The sequence below is a fragment of the Sus scrofa genome, chromosome 4 (assembly GCF_000003025.6).
Source record: "Sus scrofa isolate TJ Tabasco breed Duroc chromosome 4, Sscrofa11.1, whole genome shotgun sequence".
Taxonomy (NCBI): domain Eukaryota; kingdom Metazoa; phylum Chordata; class Mammalia; order Artiodactyla; family Suidae; genus Sus; species Sus scrofa.
In genome coordinates, this window is record NC_010446.5 from 130313073 (window position 1) to 130332896 (window position 19824).

At 43.8% G+C, this 19824-nt stretch overlaps 1 protein-coding gene across 7 annotated transcripts in view; it reads left to right on the top strand.

Moving 5' to 3' along the window:
• ZNHIT6 (zinc finger HIT-type containing 6) overlaps positions 1-19824 on the top strand; it is a 111461-nt gene that overhangs the window by 14964 nt on the left and 76673 nt on the right. For all 7 annotated transcript variants that reach the window (XR_002343009.1, XR_002343010.1, NM_001243449.1 and 4 more), the window contains 3 exon segments: positions 8991-9059; positions 10583-10663; positions 12069-12146. Coding sequence is in view for 5 of the 7 variants with exons in the window: in NM_001243449.1 (NP_001230378.1) it covers positions 8991-9059; positions 10583-10663; positions 12069-12146 (228 nt within the window). In the remaining 2 variants the exon portion in view is untranslated.

Below are 19824 nucleotides of genomic sequence, written 5' to 3' on the forward strand. Positions count from 1 at the left end.
CACTCCGGCCCGTCTGTCTCCCCGGGACTGTGGGTCGGGGAGCCTGGGGAGCCCTGCCGCCTTCCCGTCTCCTCACCTCGCTCGCTCTCCCACAGCGACGCCAGACTCGTCGCCTTAAAGCGTGTTTTGCCATGACGGTCCCCTGCTCAGAATCCTTTAGTGCTTCCTGAGCCGGCAGCGTCCTCGGCTCAGAGATGCCCTCCCTAGCCGTGGGCAGACGTGCCGGCGGGTAAACTCGGTCCGCGTACGTGGCCGTGGGCGGTGTCCGAAGCTCTCGGGCGCCGGCCCCATTCCACCGCCGAAAACCGCCTTCCTGTCCTCATCCCCCCCGGCCCCCGTTGGAACTGCTGCCTTTCGTCTCTCTCACGAAGCGAAATAATGGAAAGTCTTCCCCACTGTCTTTGTTTCTAAAAGGAGAAGAGTATAGTGAATTCTGAACCGTTTCTTTCGTGTTACAGGTGGCAAGATGAACATTTTATGTGTGAGGGCGTTTTCTGAGCAGGTGTCTCACTTCTCTGCGCTCGGTGCGGTGTTTGTAGTGAGGGGACAGTGCGGGTCCCCGTTTCGTGCGCGGGGTTTCCAGCGTGGCGTGCACGTGCGAATTGCCTGGGGCAGCTTCAAAATGCAGAGAAACCTGTGCCCGAGGCACAGACTTCCCGAGTCATCACCCGCCGCAGAGGTTCGGTGTCTTGTAAAAAGCTGGGGATGAGGCGGAGCGAACACGGGGAATCTGTGTCTCCCTCTTGATGTTGCTGTGAACAGAAAGGGCTCTGGAGAAATGCCCTTAACTTTCAGGGGGTGGGCGTGAGGTGATTCGGAGGTGCACTGGGACCCTGGGCGCCAGCCAGCCACTGTCCTCGTTCTCCCGCAGCTCCGGCCACGGGGAGACCAGACGGCCAGCTCGTCGTGTAGGTCGGGCTGCGCGGCGGGAGGGCGGCCGGGGTTCCTCCCTGAGAGCCCGGGGCTGGGCCGTCCTCCCGAGAGGAGACAGAGTTTGAACAAGTCAGTGAAGGACGAGGAGGCGTTTCGAGTCTGGGGTCTTCTCCACACAGACAGAAGGCTTGTCCCGTGAGAATGTCGGATGCAGGAGCTAGAGTAGCGCGTTGAAGACGGGGCGTTGAAGACGGGGCGCCGGCGTGTCCAGAAACTGGACCAGCGTTGGCCAGCGGAGGGGTGAGGCTGGAGAGCCCTGTGGGGCTGGGCCCCGCGGGAGCTCCTCGGCCGTGCCGGGCAGCTGAGAGAGAGTCAGACTTGGAGCAGCGTGCGTTCCTGTTCCTGCAAGGGACTCCCGCCTGTCCCCACCTCATTTCCTGACCTGCTCCCTCAGCGACCCCAGGCTGGTTTCGGGCGTAATCCCGAGGGTCTCCCCTTCAGGCTTCCTAGACCTCTTGAAAGGGCACCTTCTCCATTATTTCTCCTTTGCCCGGGCTCCTGTGTCCTCTCTAGGTAATGTGAAACAGATGCCAGCATCTAGGACTGGTTTTCCGCTTGGGGCCTGCATCTGCCTGCCCTCTCCGTAGTCCCGTGCTCTCAGTAGGGGCTCTGTTGGCATTTGGAACAGGGCACGTTTCATTGTGGGGGCTTTGCTGTGCATCACAGGCAGGCGAGCGTGTCTGGTCTCTGCACTCCAAATGCCTAAGGTGCTCCCTCGTCTCGGATGAGCCCGAGCCCCCTCGCCACTTCCAAATGAGGTGGGCACCACTGCTGGTGGAGAGCCGCCTTGGTAAGTGCTCAGGTCTTTCTCAGTCACTTGAAGCAAAATGTGCTTTTTCATCTCGATCTCCACCTACTGTATCCACGTTCTTAATATTCTGTCTGCTGAAGCCAATACCACCTACTTAGCCTCTTTCCTACGGTTATCGTGTAGTAGTGAAGCAGAGTTTTAAGCGAGCAGCTACACTGTGTAAGTGGAACTCTTCACAGTGCTCGCGGAATGCTGTGAGACGTAAACTTAGGGCTTTCCCTCTCGCCGCTTGCAGTCGTTTTAATCCACGTGCTGAGTAGCCTCACGGATCCTTTGTGTTTGCTCTCCCAGAGGTACCTGTTAGGATGCCGATCCTAGTAAAATGGATTATTTGCTTGAGGAATAGTTAAGTTTATGTTTAAAACTTTAAATTTCGATCTTGAAATACATTTCAAAAGGTAAAATGCCTTTGAGTGAAGGATTATATAGATATTTTGTACATTTGTGTTTTCTTAAAGTGTTTCACATTTTTGTAGATTTTCATTCTGCTTTAAGTTAAAAGAAGATTTTATGGTCCATGGTGGAATAAAACACTCTTTTCCTGAAATTTCCATCAAATATTATTTGTCACTTCCAAATTTTTTGGGAGTTGACGATATACGAATTGGCCTATCTTTTCTGTTGCTTAAAATGCTAGATGAAACCTAGAAAGAAAAATTTAATCCCTTGTAGCAATCAAATTGCTTTATACTGCATGAAATAAAATACCGATTCAAACCAGTTTGAGCTATAAAAAGTATGTATTATTGGCTCTCGTAACTGATGTCCAGTGGTAGGTGGACTTCAGGGTTAAGAGGAAAATGACTCATTTGTGTCATGGAGGACCCATTTTATTGCCAGTTCTCCACTGTGTCTTCTGTGGGGTCACCTGGATCCTTAGGACCATAGCAGGCTTCTGGTAACAGTTTAAGTTTTGATAAATATCTGCGAATACTTCTTTCCCTGCGTGACTGAGCAGGAAACCCGAAATTCGCCATGATCGGACTGCCTGGATCACCTGCCCAACCCTGAGCCATTGTTTCCAGGAGAATAGGAGATACGATTTCCTTAAGCCAGCCCTTAAGTGTGTAGTCCTGGAGGGGCAGATGGGGTCCACTCATCAAAATGGGGTTGTGGATTAGGAAGGAAGACTGTGGCGAGGGATTGCAAAGTAGATGAAATGTCCACTCCGGCTCTTAAAAGGGATTTTTAAATACGGAGGCAGATATTTTAAATAAAATATAACTGAGAGCCATTTGAATTATTAGTACAAAAAAATGCATGGGTATTGAATTTACTTTCTGGAAAGTTGATAGTAGTGTACTAGATTAGAGCATAGACTCTATAGAGTTATCGTCCTGCCTGGATTCAAATCCTAGCTCTATCACTTTGCAGCTAAATAATTACCTTGGAGGAGTAAGAATACTTCTCTCTACCTTAGAATTCTCACCGTAAATGAAATAATAGCATTTATCCAATAGACCTAGAAGAATTAAATGAATTAATACAATAAAACTTTTAGAACAACACCTAAAATCTGAAAGGTGTGTAATAAACTGTACAGTCGGCCCTTCATATCTGCAGGTTCTGCATCTGTGGGTTCCGTCAACTACAAGATGAAAACACTTGGGGAAAAAAATTCGGAAGTTTCCAAAAACTAAACCTTGAATTTGCTGCACACCGGCAACTATCTACCTAGCATTTACATTGTATTAGGTATTCTAAGTAATGGCGAGACCACTTAAAGTGTATGGGAAGATGTATTTGGTTACATGCAGACACTCCCTTTTGTGTAAAGGACTTGAATGTGCTCAGTGTTGGTTTCAGGGCAGGGGGCGTAGGGAAGCTGAAGGGGTCCTGTATTCGCACTGCTCTTCCTTGCCAGTGCTTCCTGGTGAGAGGATGGATGGCAGTTTTCATAACCTGTAGACCTTTCTGATTTAATTAGTGGCAAAGTAAACAGACGTGGAAAATCTAACTTTAGCTTATGTGGTGTCACCTGTATTTGAAAATCACGAGTAAAAATTTCAGACATTTTGCACTACACTCTGTCAGTGAATTTCTCAGAAGCAGCGGGAAATACTTCACTCAATAACTGCAAACAAGGGCAAGAAGGGTAATGTCCCGAATATGCTGTAGAAACACTTGGAGTTCCCCGATGCCTCAGCAGATTAAGGACCCGGCATTGTCACTGCTGCGACTTAGGTCAGTCTTGTGGTGCAGGTTCCATCCCTGGCCGGGAACCTCCGCATGCCACCAACTTGGGCAAAGATCACTTAGTAGCAGAGTTACATAGCAGGGTGATGGATCTCCTAACCCCCTCGTTTCACTCTAAAAACCTGTGTTGGTGGTGCATTAACCAAGGAATCAAATCCATATTGTTTAGCAGAACATGCAGAGCCCTCTAGACGCTGGTAGTGTCCATATGTCCCGCTTCAGAAACACTGAACTCAGTGTAGAGAGAGTTTAGTTATAAACTCGTGGTGCGACATTCTCAGCTAAAGACCCTGTCAGTATTCCTGTTCTGAGCGCCATGATTTAGGACGTTAACTTGAATGTCGAATTAGAACGTGGTGGTAGCAGTAACACTTTTGATTGTCGTGTTCTGTGCTCTCGACATACGTGTCCTCATTTATCCTGTGATAGATAGAAATGCTTTCGTCACCCCATGAGGCATGAGGTGCGTCTCTTCCTCGGGATCACAGGAAGTAACAGATCGTTAAGGGCAGGAGGCAGACCGTCCACTCAGCCTCTGCCCTCCCCTCCCCAGCATCGCAGGCTGGTGGAAGTCCTTTCCATGGGCCATGTCGAACAGGGTTCTTTTATGTGAGACCCTGGCCTCCGCTCACGGCGACCTGGAAGGGAAACGCGGTGGTCTGGTGGCTGACTCCCTGCCCCAAAGAGGTCGGCTTTGGGCTCATCCCCCAGTCTCTGTGTGTCCCAAATGCCTGCTGAGCCCTTAGAAGTGTTCCTGGGATAAACATTGGTTAATCAGTGGTGGAATGAAATGAGAATTGGTGATTTTTTTTTTTATTGGAACAAAAATATTCACACTCATTTAAACTTTGTATTAGAAATCTTCATTCTTAGACTTCAGCCTCTGTATGTAACTCTTCGTTGTAGCACATTTCTTGAAGAAGATAGCTTTGAAGCTGTCAAATGATTAGATAAGTAACCCTAGTTCTGGTTGGGTAATAATTTCTGAGATAAAAAGGAAGCACCTTAAATACCACTTCCAATAATAAAATCTTTTTAAGTTTAAAAAGAATGTTAAAATTGTTCTGTCCTTTCTGTGACTACCACCTTACACTTCCCATGAAAACATCTTTGATTTTTCTGATTTTAAAAAAATAGCCAGTTGGTATGTCAATGATTTATGTCATACAATCACATAAAGTAAGAATGAAGTCCTTTCATAATGTCAAGAACCAACCATAGTTAAAAGTTTGAGACATAGCCTTCATACCTGCATGTGCAAGTCATGAAGTCAGAAGAATCACTGAGGAGTTAAGAATGGTGCTCCCCCCGCTGCCAGATCAGTGACTTTCCTGAAACGGAATGACCCTCAACAGTCCCGAGTGAGCAAGAGCTGTTGTGTCCCATGTTAACTCACTAAAATCACATGTCGCATACTAGTTATTCTCATTTAATGCTTGTAAGCATTTCTCAACCCTTTTCTCATCATCACCTCCCGAGGAACCTTTTTAAACATTTCCCTCTAATTGCCCCCAACCGTAATTGGAGACCGCTGTTACACTAGCGTGATAATATCGAAGATGTTTTTACTCTCCTCAGAAACAGTTTGCAGCCTTTTGGGGTTGATGCTGCCCCCACTGAGAATGCATGGTGGGGGGGAGGCCTGTGTGTGTGTGTGTGTGTGTGTGTGTGTGTTGGGAGGAGGAGGAGAGAAAGCTTTGCTACGCATGAATAATTATTCAGTTTCATGGCACTCAGAGAAGAGGTCAGTGTTTCTGTTACTTGGTCTGGTTGTCCAGAAGGGAACACCAGGTTTAACAGTTGCTAGTTTCTTTACCCGTCTGTTACCAAACCCCCAACGCAGTGCCTTGGGTGCCCAAGTCACCCAGAGATTCTAGGTGCAGTGCTTCCATACTGGAGGGTGTTGATCAGCATGGCAAGGACACAGTGACCTAATTATAGTTGAAAGCATTTTGTTAAGTTGAGGGGATAGCAGTCCTAATGCATTAGGAGCAATAATAAATGTTTAAACATCTATCCCAGTCATTCGCAAAAGTAGTCATTTTACCTCCTAGAGGACATTTGCAATATTCGGGAGCATTTTTGCTTGTTGCAACTGAGGGACTGGGTGTTGCCCATGGCATCTCATGGTTAGAGGCCCGGCGGCTGCTCAACATCTTGCAGTGCCTGGGACGATGTGTGCCCATCCCGGAGCAGCGATAGAGCTGCTGGTCCACAGTGTCAGCATACTGAGGTCGAGAAACGCAGCGTTATCCTAAAGATTCTACCTCTTGGAATCCATCTTTCGAAAATGACCCAAAATACAGAAGCAGTTATATACATGCCTGAGGATACTTATGGAAGCATTATTAATGTTAATTTTTTTCTCCTTTACAGAGTCTGTTCTTTCAGAAAACTTACAAACAAAAAAGAGGAGGACTCAGCCCCCCCATAAGTAATGTTGGGATTTCAGTACATATGATTTTTTTTAAAGTGGGGCATGTGTCACTCTATATATACTTAAGAAAAATGAGAAGCAGATTTAAATCTTTCACGCTTAGTAAGCGATTTGATCGCCTGTGTCAGGACCAAGTCAGTTTTAAGAGCACCAAAGCACTACCTTAGTTAGAGATAATTAACTCACTCATTTCGGGAATGAAACCCTTTGTCTGCCCTCACTTCAGCCTTACACTCTGAATTGCTGTTCTCAAATGCGCCTTATGCTACCAGAGAGCAAAAAAGTACAGGCAGTTTTTCAATGAGGTTCACTTTCAGTTCTGTGTAACAGTGAAGAATATCCTTTTTTTTAATAAGGAAGGACAGTATTAAGTGGAGAAAAACTTGAAGCAGTCAGAAACGTCTGTGAGTGGAGAGTAGATAGGTGTATTTTAGCATTCTCCATGCAGCGAAATACTGTGAGACAGTTAAAATTAATGCCCTGATCTATGTGTACCATCATAAATCTCCAAAACATAGTGTAAATGAAAAAGCAGGGCATAAGATATGTAAAGTATGATAACATTTAAATAAATATTACCATCACAGAAAATATCATCTTGTTTATAGATGTGTGTGTGATGGTGTATCGAACAGATACAAAAATAGACCCCAGCCTTAGCATAGTAGTTACCTCTGATCTTGGGAGGGGAATCGGAGCAAGGACCAGTAAAAAGACTCATCAACCATGTCAATAGTCTTATATTTCTTAGAAGAAAACAAATAGCTCAAGCATATAAATATGGCAACATACAAGTTAAATCTGACTATGGGTAGATGGAATGTTTTTATTCTTTTTCGTTTTTGAAATATCGAAAAATCACATTTTTTTAAAGCTAAATGTACTTGTCCGATTTGTTCCTGTTTGAACTGAGGCCAAATATAGAAAGATTTTTATTTTTTATAGTAGCCATAATTTAGCAATGTATATATAATAAAACAGTAATGAATGACTTCTTTATAACCACAGCCAGCTAACTACAGCAAATAAATTTATTTCCAAGGGCTTTTCTCTCTGGTTTTGGAATGTTAAGTACTTTCTGGAGGTACTTAGGGCCCACTGAATGTTAAGAAAGTTGAATGGTTCTTGAAATTTTTCAAATAATGCTTGGGGTGATTGAGTATGACTTACAGTTCCACACGATGACAGGCTGGTAATCTTTTCTCTTCTCCCTGTAACGTAAATATATTTAGAAAGAAACCATACTGTGCATTAAAGTTTAAAAATCAGTTTATTTCCTGCTAAGAGAGAAATGTGTCTCTCAGCCTCTATGGTATCTCTGTGTCCATTTCACAGATAACACATATTGCAAAGTATTTCGTTTTAGAAGAATTATTTAAAACCAGTAACTGTTGTGTTTACATTTCAGGGTTGTTTTGGGTTTTTTTTAAGTGTTTTTCCTCCAAGATTTTAGACATCTGACCTTAAACTCGTAAGGGGTACTTTAAAACTTTGTTCTCTCCAAAAAAAAATACTAAACATAACACGATTGTTTCTTGTATAAGTGACATTATCAACATAAGCATCATCAAGCATATTACTCCCTAGCTAGTGCCCAGAACTGTCTTGTTAAAACATCCACAGGCAAATCTGTGATAACTTACCCTGATAGAAGGATTTTTACTTGATTTTATGATTGTTGTCTTCTAACAAAAATTTTACTAAGTCATATAAATGTTTGGAGGGAGATACTCTACTAGGTTGTATTAAAAGAACATTATTTTAGATTTCGGGGCCATGCTGCCAAAGGATAGACTTATGAGAGATGCTAACCATTGCTTGCTTGGACATGCAGCTGGCACTGGAGGTGTTAGACATTTCTTTTAAGTCAGGAAAACATGTAAGACGATCATGTAGTGAAGACATTTAAATTTCCATCATGGATTGAATGTTTCAAGCATTCAATTTTTTAAAAAGGAATGGAGTCTAGTGTCACCAAAGTTAGGTATGTTAAATAGAGCATCTGGCCATTTTTCTAAAATCACACATTTAGTGCATTATTACTGTTGCTCCTGTAGCAAACCAAAGTTCAGACTGAAAGTGAGTGCATCCTGCTTAGCAGCCAACCCGACCCCGGTGGTGCTGCTGAGGGCGTGGACTCCGGGTCCCCCGTGGCACTGCTGAGGGCACACAGGCCGGGCTCAGAGGGCATCAGCAGCCAGCTGGTCTCCACTGGACAACACTCGATGCCCCTGACTTGCAGACGAGCCAGATAGAGGCAGCAGATCGCTATCTTCAGTCGTGACAAAATGTATTTGTAAACTTCAGGTGGCAGCACACTGACCTCAAAGGCCCCGGACGATGAGCAATTGCCTTTTAATTCGAGAATGTGAAGGCCTTGGAGTTTTGAACTGCTCTGCTTAATTTTTTTTCCCCTTAAAACCTCTTGTGCAAGTATGTTGTTTTAAAAACATAGCCTCTAAAATCCTAGAAAAGGGAACCTAGCTCTTAGTAGGAAAATACATTAAATTCTAAGATTACTTCTAGAAGTATCTGAAACCAGAAATTCAGGAAGTTCGTTTTGTGTCACACTTACTGTCTGCCTTGACCCCACGTGACTCTCTTCTCCCGTAGAAAACGACAGTTTTGCTGGCACGTGAAGCTGCAGTTTCCTCAGAGTCAAGCCGTGTACGTAGAGAAGAGGTAGCGTATCCCCACCGTCTGCTGCGAACCTCTGCATTTGCAGTCTGCTGTTCGGTGTGATGTCAGCAGTGGGATGGTAACTGCAGTCCGCTGTTCAGTGTGATGTCAGCAGTGGGATGGTAACTGCAGTCCGCTGTTCGGTGTGATGTCAGCAGTGGGATGGTAACTGCAGTCTGCTGTTCGGTGTGATGTCAGCAGTGGGATGGGTAACTAAGGTGCGGCATCACCATGCAGTGAAATGCTCCCACCACAGAGAATGAATTAGAGCCACACATGTCAGCAGGGATGAACCGCAGAAATAATTTTGAGTGAGCAAAGCAAGTTAAGGAAGAATGCAGAGTATGCTTCTGTTTTTAAATATGGAAAAAAAGAACCAAAATGAGACAGTGGGCTTTTTAGGAACACCTGTGGTGGTGGTGGACTCCGAGGGAGCTGCTTAGCGCAGAAGTCACGCCCATGTTGTGAAGAGGCAAGGGCGGGCATTCAGGAGAGCAGTGCAGGCAGAGTCCAGAGGGCTGAATCAAGAGGAAGAGTCTTCAGCTGGGTGGTTATGTAGGCAATGAGAAATAACCCAGATTCTGCTGTGATAAAATCCTGCCATTAACATCATAGTGTGTCCTCAGAAAGTACACTGTTTTAGGTGTGTATGTATGTATATTAATAATTGAAATTAATTTGCATAACCAGTTTTTTTACCCTAGTTTTTTCATATTATGAACATTTTCAAATGCATTTAAAAATGTGAGTGGTTGTGTGCTGTTTGATTCCTTGCTTTTTAAATATCTTTAGCTAGCATATATTCACATTAGGCATAAATGCCCTCTCTTGGTAATTGTCATATAGATTTTAGGGAAGAACTTCCTTACTCGAGGTTTCATACCAGACTAAAGATGGGGAAGAAGGTGTGCGTTACAGGTGGGGGTGTGGCGCAGGAGTCTGTGTGGATACGTGTAAATGATTAAGGACACAGTGTTGCTGGTTCAAAGCAGTGTTTCTCCTTTGTAGTGTCAAACAGTTTGCTTACATACAGCAAATCTGGTCAACCTGCAGTGTTTGGCTTCCAGGGAAAGGAGCATTCGTTTTTCACCTGGCCTTGTGATTTAGATTGATACTAGTTTAAGTGCACTTAAAGTGCACTTAAAACTAGTATCATCGGAAACCTTTTTTCAAATTTTTGATGTCTGCAACTTGCAAATATATTTCACCCTGTCATCTTTCTTTTCATCTTCGAATACAGGTGTGCGTTAAAAGAGGCTTCATATTTTTCAAATTGATTTATAGGGAGCTTCTCAAAATATTATTTTTTAAGACTTTATTAAGTGTGTCCAAGAAGTGTTTTTGAGCTTTTTTCCTAAGTAAGTTTTGCTTAAAAAGATGTCATATTTTGCCAAGACTAAAATAAAAGGTCTGTGTTCAGTTATTTAAAAAAACAACAACAAAAAACCACAAGATGTAGTAATTCTAAATTAACACCTTTAATAGAAAATTATAAATAATGTTTTGTTTTTGTTTTCATTGGGAAGAGTACCAGATGATAGAACCATTAATGAAATTCTAAGACCTTACATTGATCCTGAAAAGTCTGATCCTGTAATTCGTCAAAGGTATGTTGCAAAAATCTCGTGACTTTCTGAAATTATTAAAAATGTTGAAGTGTTTATTATGTGCATATTTATTCGATAAAGCCCTGTCTTTATTGGAACGTGATACTTCAGTACCGTTTTGCCCACTGTCCCGTTTCCGTGTGGGCACTCAGATCTTTGCCAGTCGGAGCTGTCGCTCCCGTGAGGGTTCTGCTGGTCGCAGTATCGGCTCTGCTTCACACGCACAGTGTGCCGCGTGCCATTCTTTGACACTTAGAATCTTAATGTAGTAATTCATCTGCTCCTCAAAGCAACCCTGCAGGGTAGGTTATTCACGTGATAACCTTGTGACTGATGGGGGAAACTGAGCCTTAAAGTAGTTAAGTGACTTCACGTGGCTAATAAATAGGGAAGCTAGGAGTCAAACCCTAGCAGAGTAGAGGCAGCGTCTATGCTCTTACCCCTTAAACCAACTGCCCTTCAAAGCTGAATTTAAAATTCCGAAAATTAAGAGTTTCCAAGTAACTGTTAAAGACAGGAAATCCTGTTTCAAACAAGTCTCCTTGTTTGAAAGTAAGTAAGGTTCACTCTACCTCCTGTCCAGAAATACACCAAGGGCAAAAATGGTTAACGTAGCCTAGCTGAAAGACTCAGTTGGGAGTATCTGGGTTAGGATAGCTGATTCTGCCCCTTATTAGCGATATGATCATGAGCAGCTTACTTAATTTCCAGGTCTTAATTTTTTCCATCAGTAAGATGAGAATGGTGATGTTTACTAGATAAAGTTGTTGTGAAGCTTTAAAAAATTGCATGTATAAAGTTCCTCATACAGAGTCTAGCACAGAATAGGCAGCTCTCAAAAAACGAAACTATTGGTATGTGAATTATTAGTGTTTCTGGGCAGGAATTTCTCTTCGCCAGGTAATACCTGCTTAGAATATGAATGTTTGGCTTGGATTAAATTTTAAACTGGGTGAATTCTAAAGTGTCTAACCCAGTCCTAGTTAATTCTCATCTTCTCTTTTTCATAAAAGGTGGTGCCCAGACTCAGACAGAATGATGTCATGTATCAAGCGGTGTCTTAGAGACCGCTGCCATGGTGCAGTTTCCGTCCCTCTTACTACCAGTAAGCTAGTTGTTATCGTTGGTCATGGATTTAGCAATAAGACAAAATACTTGTCACCTAATTGCGTACATTTTTCTAAATAAGTAAATTAGCAAGATGAATTTAATCTGTACAGAGAAAGAAAGGTCTATTTTTTTTAAATTCATATCTTTGGTTACAAAATATCTTTAACATCTTTGCTTGAATAGATAAATTTTGAGTATTTTTAACTTCTTATAAATGCTTGGTCTTCCACAGACATTTTTTTAAAATACATTAAAAATAAATTTTGGTTTGTTCAATATGACATTTTTATTTCAGGTTGAAAGCCTATATTCGCTCTCAGACCGGGGTCCAAATATTGATGAAGGTTGAACATATGCAGCAAAATTCAGTGAGGTAAAACCGCTTCCCTCTCCATTTCTTTAAAAGTTTTCCCATACTGTGATGTAATGAAGTAGCTTGATTAGCTTAAGTAGCTAGTTATTTTGCTAATTATCTGGCTATCAACAACACCTAGGCTTTTAAAAATGACCTTCAAATTAAAATACTTGAATAGGAGTTCCTCTTGTGGCTCAGTGGTAAGGAACCCGACTAGGATCCATGAGGATGCTGGTTCGATCCCTGGCCTCACTCAGTGGGTTAAGGATCTGGTATTGCTAAGAGCTGTGGTGTAGGCCACAGACAGGGCCTGAATCCTGCATTGCTGTGGCTGTGGCATAGGACAGCAGCTGCAGCTCGGATTTGACCCCTAACCTGGGAATTTCCATATGCCACTAGTGGAGCTGTAAAAAGAAAAAAAAAAGTTTAAAAAAATAAGAGATTTAAATAATCACACTTATCATAATCTAGGATAAATTCAATTGAAAAGTCACCTGGTTAAAACATTTTAAAATCATATCATGTGCAACTAAAAACATTTTAACTTATTTCAAGAAATAGTCTCTACACTAGAGTTCCGGTGTTCAGGTTTTTGCCTTTGGAAATAAAAAAAACTTCACGTGATGAGCTCACCTTTGTACGTATCACAAGGGAAAGCACTCTGCTTGGAAGAGTGAGGAGAGTCACATTCTAACAGACCATGTGATCTGAGGTCTTCGGGTCCCTGGGCTCTCTGTCCCTTGTCGCTGGAACGATGGAGACGGCCCTGGGAGACCTCTAGGTCCCTAGAGTCTGCTTAAGTGCCAGTTGTGGGTCATCATACTCAATTGCAGAGCATTGTTCCTGAAGCTCTGTGGTGCTCCCCTATCTTCCCTGGTTGTGTAACAACGCAGCTGGGCGTGAATTGTGGTAGCCGTGCTTTGATTAGTAGCTAGCTTAGAGGTTTAAGCGTCCAAAATGCTTCCTATCACATTCACCTGAGTAAATTACCTAATCCTCCTCTCCAAACTGGGGATAGTAATCATCAGATTGTCATGAGAGAGTAAGAGAAGTATCTTAGTATAGGACAGACTGTTGGGGCTCAGATAGCATATTCACTTTTAACTTGGAAATGTGTCCAGAGGGGAAGGGGCGGGCTCTCAGCTGGCCCAGGAGACAGGCTTTTCCAGGAGAGTAGCAGAGGCGTCTGCAGTATGACGTGGTCCAAAGGGGAGCAGTTGGTAAAAACTTTTTTTTGTTTTAAGATTTTTAAACCACTGTGTTCACCAGATAATACGTATATAGATAGGCTAGGACAAGTGTTTATGTTTGATTGCGTGCTTAATTATACCTCTGTATTAATGTACATTCAGAGAGCATCTAGGTAAGATTATCATAGGTTATAAAACGTGGGCATCTGAGTTCCCACTGTGGTGCAGCAGGATCCAAGGCGTCTGCAGCACCGGGAAGCAGGTTGGATCCCCTGCCCGGCACAGTGGGTTAAAGGATCTGGCGTTGCCATGGGTTGCAACCGCGGCTCAGAACGGATCCCCAGCCTGGGAACGCCATGTGCCTCAGGGTGGCCAAAAATGAAACCAACAACAATATTAAAAAGTAAAATGAAATAAAATATGGGCATCTAATTTAAGGGAAGCGTGCTAAATAGGCAGACTTTATTCTTTCCTGAAAAGTACCTAGAAGACGTAAAAGTGTGTTTTCCTTGTGGCATTCTGATTTTCAAGGTATCATGCACAGCATTCCGGTACCTTCCTCGTCAAGTCTTTTACCAAATACTTGGTGTTGCCAGTGTCTCCCATTCTTGGAGTGTCGGTAACAACGGCCCCACGGCAGACCTGATCAACTAGAGTAGATCTGAAACGGGCCCAGGCTTTGCCTGCCTCACGCAGGACTTCTGTGTTGGATTCACATGATTGTAGAGCGTATGTCTCCCGATTGTTGGGAGTTTTCTTTCCAGAATGCTCAGTGTGAATTTGTCTTCTTATAAAAGCAAGTGCGCCTTCTTGAGTAAACCTGTTCATTCACTCAGTAAACGCTCAGCGAGCACCCACAGTGGTCAGTTGTTGTTCTGGACATTAGGGCGACAGCAATAAGGAAAACCCTCCCACCTCCGAGGAGCCCACAGACCAGCAGAAGAGGCGTCATGTCAGGCCCCCTCGCCACGTCACTTCTCACCAGCTTTCTGTTCTCACAGAGTGAGTGGTTTTGAAGCAGAAAAGCCTGTGTTGGAAATGCCAGGCACCGTCAGAGCAGCCGTGTTGCTCAGTTGTTATTGATGAGAGACTAGATACTGCTCCCAGATTCGATACTGTCTGTTCAGTTATTATCTTTCAAACTATTAAATCTTAGACCTTTATTTTATTTATGAATGGAACCCATTTATTTTCGAGAAAGAAATTCAGATGCATTTTCTATTTTTTCTTTTTACTTTGCGGCTTTGACCTTTGCATGAGATCCTGGTTTTGAGAAAGATGTGGTTTAAGCTGTTAAGGGGTGACTCTTTACAAATTTACTCAAAAGCATTAAGTAAGCACACTCACTCTTCTAGACGCATAAATAAAAATTGAGGTTTATGCAGGAGCGAGTAGGGAACAGGGCTGTTGTGATGGAGAAAACAGGCATGAAGCCAAGGTGACTAGGGCACCTGCGTGGCCCTGTCCTCTGAGGGGTGGAGACGAGTCCTGGAGAGGCTTTAGTAGTTTCAAGCTTAAGTGGCATCACTTTCTGGAACATTATTTTCAAAAAGAATGGCCTTTCAATACTAATCCCTCACTCCTCAAATCCCTTCAGCAGGAAATCGCAGTCCGGTGAGAAAAGGTGCTGTCCGTCCAGCTCACATACTCTGGAGGAACAGACCCAACTGTACCTTGGGAGGCTCCGGGTTAGTCTGTGTGGACCATGTCTGACCACGATGAATACTAAATTTATTCAGTCAGGGCTTCACAGACCTAACCCAGGTTATAAGATGTTCCAAAATAATCTTTGTGCTTTCATTCAACAACCTACAGCAAAGCACATTTTCTATAAATTGGAACTAATGTTACAAATTTGATACAGACCTTGGAAAGCTGCCAAGTTTATGTTTTCCCATCTGAAAGTGGGGATCCAGACAAAGGATGCTGCGGGTGTCGTAAAAATTACTTGGAGGCTCGTGCTCGTCAGCTGCTTATTACCCTGCTAGGCCCAGAGCGCATCCCGTGCCTCTCGGTAAATAGTCTTATTCCCGTGTCACAGGTTAAGCAGTTAGGTCAGCATCTTGCTGAACTGACTCAGGGTCCTTATCCTAGAGATTATTTTCTTAGTAAAAGGAGGAAATTGGTTTGGTTTGGTTTTGTCTTTTTGTCATGGCTGGGGCTGCTCTCGCGGCATATGGAGGTTCCCAGGCTAGGGGTCTAATCCGAGCTGTAGCCACCAGCCTACGCCAGAGCCACAGCAAGGCGGGATCCGAGCCGCGTCTGCAACCTACACCACAGCTCACGGCAACGCCGGATCCCCAACCCACTGAACAAGGCCAGGGATCGAACCCGCAACCCCATGGTTCCTAGTCAGATTCGTTAACCACTGCGCCACGACAGGAACTCCGGGAAAGTGTTTTTTAAGAAGTTCCTGTGGCTGTTATTTGACTGTTTATGCATTATGTTTTTGATAATATTGCTTTCTGCCAAATGATTTCTTATGCTCCTGGGAAGTACTCCTGTGTTCAGTATCAGCTGTGCCCAACAGGTCACTCGCCAGGAACCCCAAGGGGGTAGGTAGCCAACACTACTAGTTTCCATCACTTTTGACATAAGTGGAGGTTGAAAGAATATGAAGCTTCCAGAGCTTGTTTATTTAAGGAGTTGCCAACTTTATTTCTGTACAAAGGATTCCAAAACCTAGAGATATTTTCAACCTTTATTCCAGACACAGATCCGAGTTTGCACCTGTCTTCACTTACACATCTCATTAGATCTTAAACTCGGCCTGTTTAAATCTTAACACACCACCGCCATTTGTCCCTAGTGTGTGTTTGTGTGCGCGTTGTTTTAAAGGAGGACTCCGTGGGCTGCCTGTGCCTGGGACAGCTAGGAAGCAGTCGGTACGTGCTGATGGTCATACCGTGTTATTGACAGACATTCGTCTTGTAAGCAGGACAGACGGCCTTGGGGCTGTCTCCCGCTGCCTTCTTGCCTCCCCGATTTATGTGGCTGCTTCCACAGCGAGGCTTCTGTGTCGGCCCCTCCCTTCTCCCGCGAAGGCTGCTGTGTATCAGTGTCCGAGTGTCCGAAGTGGCGCCTGTCCCTCCCCCAGCCAGATGGCATTTCCTTTCCCTTTGAGCCTCAGAAGCTTCTCTTAGGTTCCTGCACACCGTCTTCTGTTTCATCCCATGTGATGATCAAGGCCTTTCGAAGACAGCGGCCCCGGTAGGCATCTTCTTTATGTTTCCTGCAGTGCCGAGTCTGTGACTTTCCTTTAATAGGAATTCAGTCTTAATTGGTTAAGGTGGTGTGCAAATTCACTTAAGTATACGCATGCCTGCTCTGTGCTAGGGGCTGATGACACTGAGACTAAAACAGGGTTCAGACTGCTTTTCTGCAAATGGTCAGAGAGTAAATAGTTTTGGCCTTGAGGGCCGTACAGTTACAGTTGTCAGTCAGCCATCACAGCACATCAGCAGCTGTGGACAAGACAAAGGAATGGCTGTGACTACAGAAACAGACAGTGGGCAGGATTTGGCCTCTGCAAATTTAAGAAAAAATAAGCTTTGATTTCTTGACCGTCACAGCAGATTATGACGCTTTTTGAGGGGTCGCCCTGTCGTGCACATTCTCTTAGTTGTTTCCGACTGTGCCCATTGTAGTTAGTAATTTAGGAACGCTTTTCTTTTTTTTTCTTTTCCTTTTTTTTTTTTTTTTAAGCTACCAGCAAAAGAATGAGCTATTTCACTTGGATGATTTTATTTCCATGCTGAGAGGATGTTTTTTAAATAAAAACTAAGGTTACTTTACTTTCTTTGGATTTGTAACATGAAGTATTTAAAACTCATTTACTGTGAGGTTGAGAGGTCTTTTTTTCCTGTGCTCTTTTAGAGAAACTGGTTTTGCCTGTGTAAAGGCTTCACGTGAGACCCACCTGCCCTGCGTGTGGCTCTCACTGACACCCACCCCTGGCAAGCAGAGACTCTCCCACTTGAGAGCAGAGCTGTTCCCTGTTTGTGTCGCTTGCTCACATTCTGACTTCCTGGACTCTCGCTGCCTTGCCACGTCGTCCCCAGCCTGTGTGCCCACGGGCCGGGCGTGCTCCCGTACCTGAAGCATCTCTCCAGCTGTTGATGTAACCAGATTTCCTTTCTCAGGTGTCCGTGTGCGTCTTAATCACCCAGGACCAGGACGGGTGAAAATGCCCCCGGAGCTTTGGGTAGAGTCAGTCTTACTGGGTACCTGGAAACCTACATTTTCTTGGAGTCTCTGCCTAAGGGACCCTGATAAAAGTTCCCCGGGGGCCACACTTGGAGAAACACTAGCCAGGATGGCGAACTCGGTGAAGACATTTTGAATCCCTTACGGTGTCTGACACGTTTTCTCTGTAATAAGTATTTGGCAGGTGTTTATTTAGTTGTTGAAGTTGGATAAAGAAATACATAATATTAGGTTGAATTTTCCGAAATAAAATGTCTGCATCCTTAAAGATATGAGTTTGTACACTTTGCCTAACTGAAGTTGAAATAGAAAATGAAAGCTTATTTCAGGTTTACAGAATATGATTGAAAAGTATACTTTGAAGATATTCTAAATAGGATTTCTAATATGTATGTTAGGAGTTAGGATTTTTAAAAAAAATATCCTGCTATTGAGGAACTGAGGATCTTGAAAGTGAAGATTATTTTGATAATAATGGTACAGAATTAAATATGTATCAGAGGACATTACAGGAACTCCGGAATTTCTAAGAGCAGCCTTAACTGCTTTCAGACGCCTTGGCTTATGGAACAGGCAGAGGCCGTCCTTGCCTTGTAGGTAGGTGGCTCGGAAGTAACTGCCATGAAGGAAGGGCTCGTGAGCAGCAGCAGCGTGCGGTCGGGTGCGGTTACCCAAACCTGGCCCTCATGTTTTCTTTTTGGAAGTGAATTCCCTTCATGAGTCCTGCAGAGATAAATGGGGGGAACCACTAAGTCTAAGAGCCAGTTCAACAGGCCTGCGTGGAGTGGAAGATGCCCTCGTCGTCAGTGCCCGCCCATCACGTGCAGATGGCCCATCACGTGGCGCTGCATCGGCAGTAAATGTACTTGCAGTGTGTGTGGTATTGACCAGTTTTGTACCAAGAGTAATTAAAACTCAGCATTCCGGAAGAGATTTTAATATGTGAAGCCTTAAGGTTGTAGGTAAGAAAGTTAAATTTCCCGCTTCCATACATATTTTTGTTACAGAGAAGTACGATTGGGTGGTAAGTGAAAATTCTTCAAGCGTAAATGTATTTAGGATAAAATGCTGTGGAGAATTGGTAGAAATAAACTCAAGGAGAAAAGGAAACCATGTAAGATTTCTAACTATCAAGGAAGAACTTGTTCATCCAGTTTTTAAGTGAATGGTACTGGTACATCATCCCCATGTTAGTTAGATTCTAGTGAATTTGCATAAGGGTGATGTAATGTTTTCATTTTAAATCATCTGTATTTGCACTACACCATAAATTATGTTCTTTATATCTGTTTAAACTTGTGAGTAAAGATTTTAAGTGAAATTTTAGTTGCCTATTTTAAAATGTACAAAAGTATCATTTCCCAAAATTAGTTTAGCTCATATATAAGCAAAGAAGTGTGAAGAACCCAAATAAGTTTTCCCAAACACACACAAGAAATGTTTACTGCAAGTGTAAGTTAAAGTCAAGGTTAGGGAGTTCCTGTTGTGGCTTAGCAGGTTAAGAACCCAACCTAGTGTCCTTGAGGATGTAGGTTCGATCCCTAGCCTCAGTGGGTTAAGGATCCAGCGCTGCCGTAAGCTTCGGCATGGGTCACAGATGCAGCTCAGACCTGGCATCACTGTGGCTGTGGTGTAGGCTGACAGCTGAAGCTCCAATTCAGCCTCTAGCCCAGGAACTTCCATATACTGTAGGTGTGGCCCTCAAAAGAAAAGATAAAATTAAAATAAATTAAGATAAAGGTTAAATTAAGTCTGGAGACTGATGGTTGTCTTTACAGAGCAAAAGAAGAATTGAGTGCCTCCTATTGTTTTTTAGGTACTTCCTTAAGCATTTTATATACATTTAATTAAATTACATTATACATTATAAAACTGTTTGTTGCAAGGAGAGCCTGACTGCAGCTTTGTAACCACTACCTGGTAGACCCTAGATCCAAACCTAGGCCACCTGCTTCCACAGCCTGTTCTTTGCAGAGAACCCATGCCCTCAGCGCCCTGAATGACCACAGTGCACAGCCTTCGATCGGGTGGCGATGGGCCCCGATCCCTTGTAATCCTCTCTGGGGACTGTTAGCTTACCCTTTGGCCACGTTTCTCATCAGCTCTGGGAGAAAGGAAGCTGGGTCCCCTAGGCACTAGAAAGTGGAAGAGTGTCCGCACGCTTAGAGCACGATGCAGAGGTGCCTCGGAGGCGGCACGGCCATGGTGGCCTGGCTTTCCTGCGTGGCACTCTGCTGGGGTTCTGATGAGAGGTGTACGCTCAGATCCAGGGAGGCCAGGTCTCAGCTCGTTGGCACAGC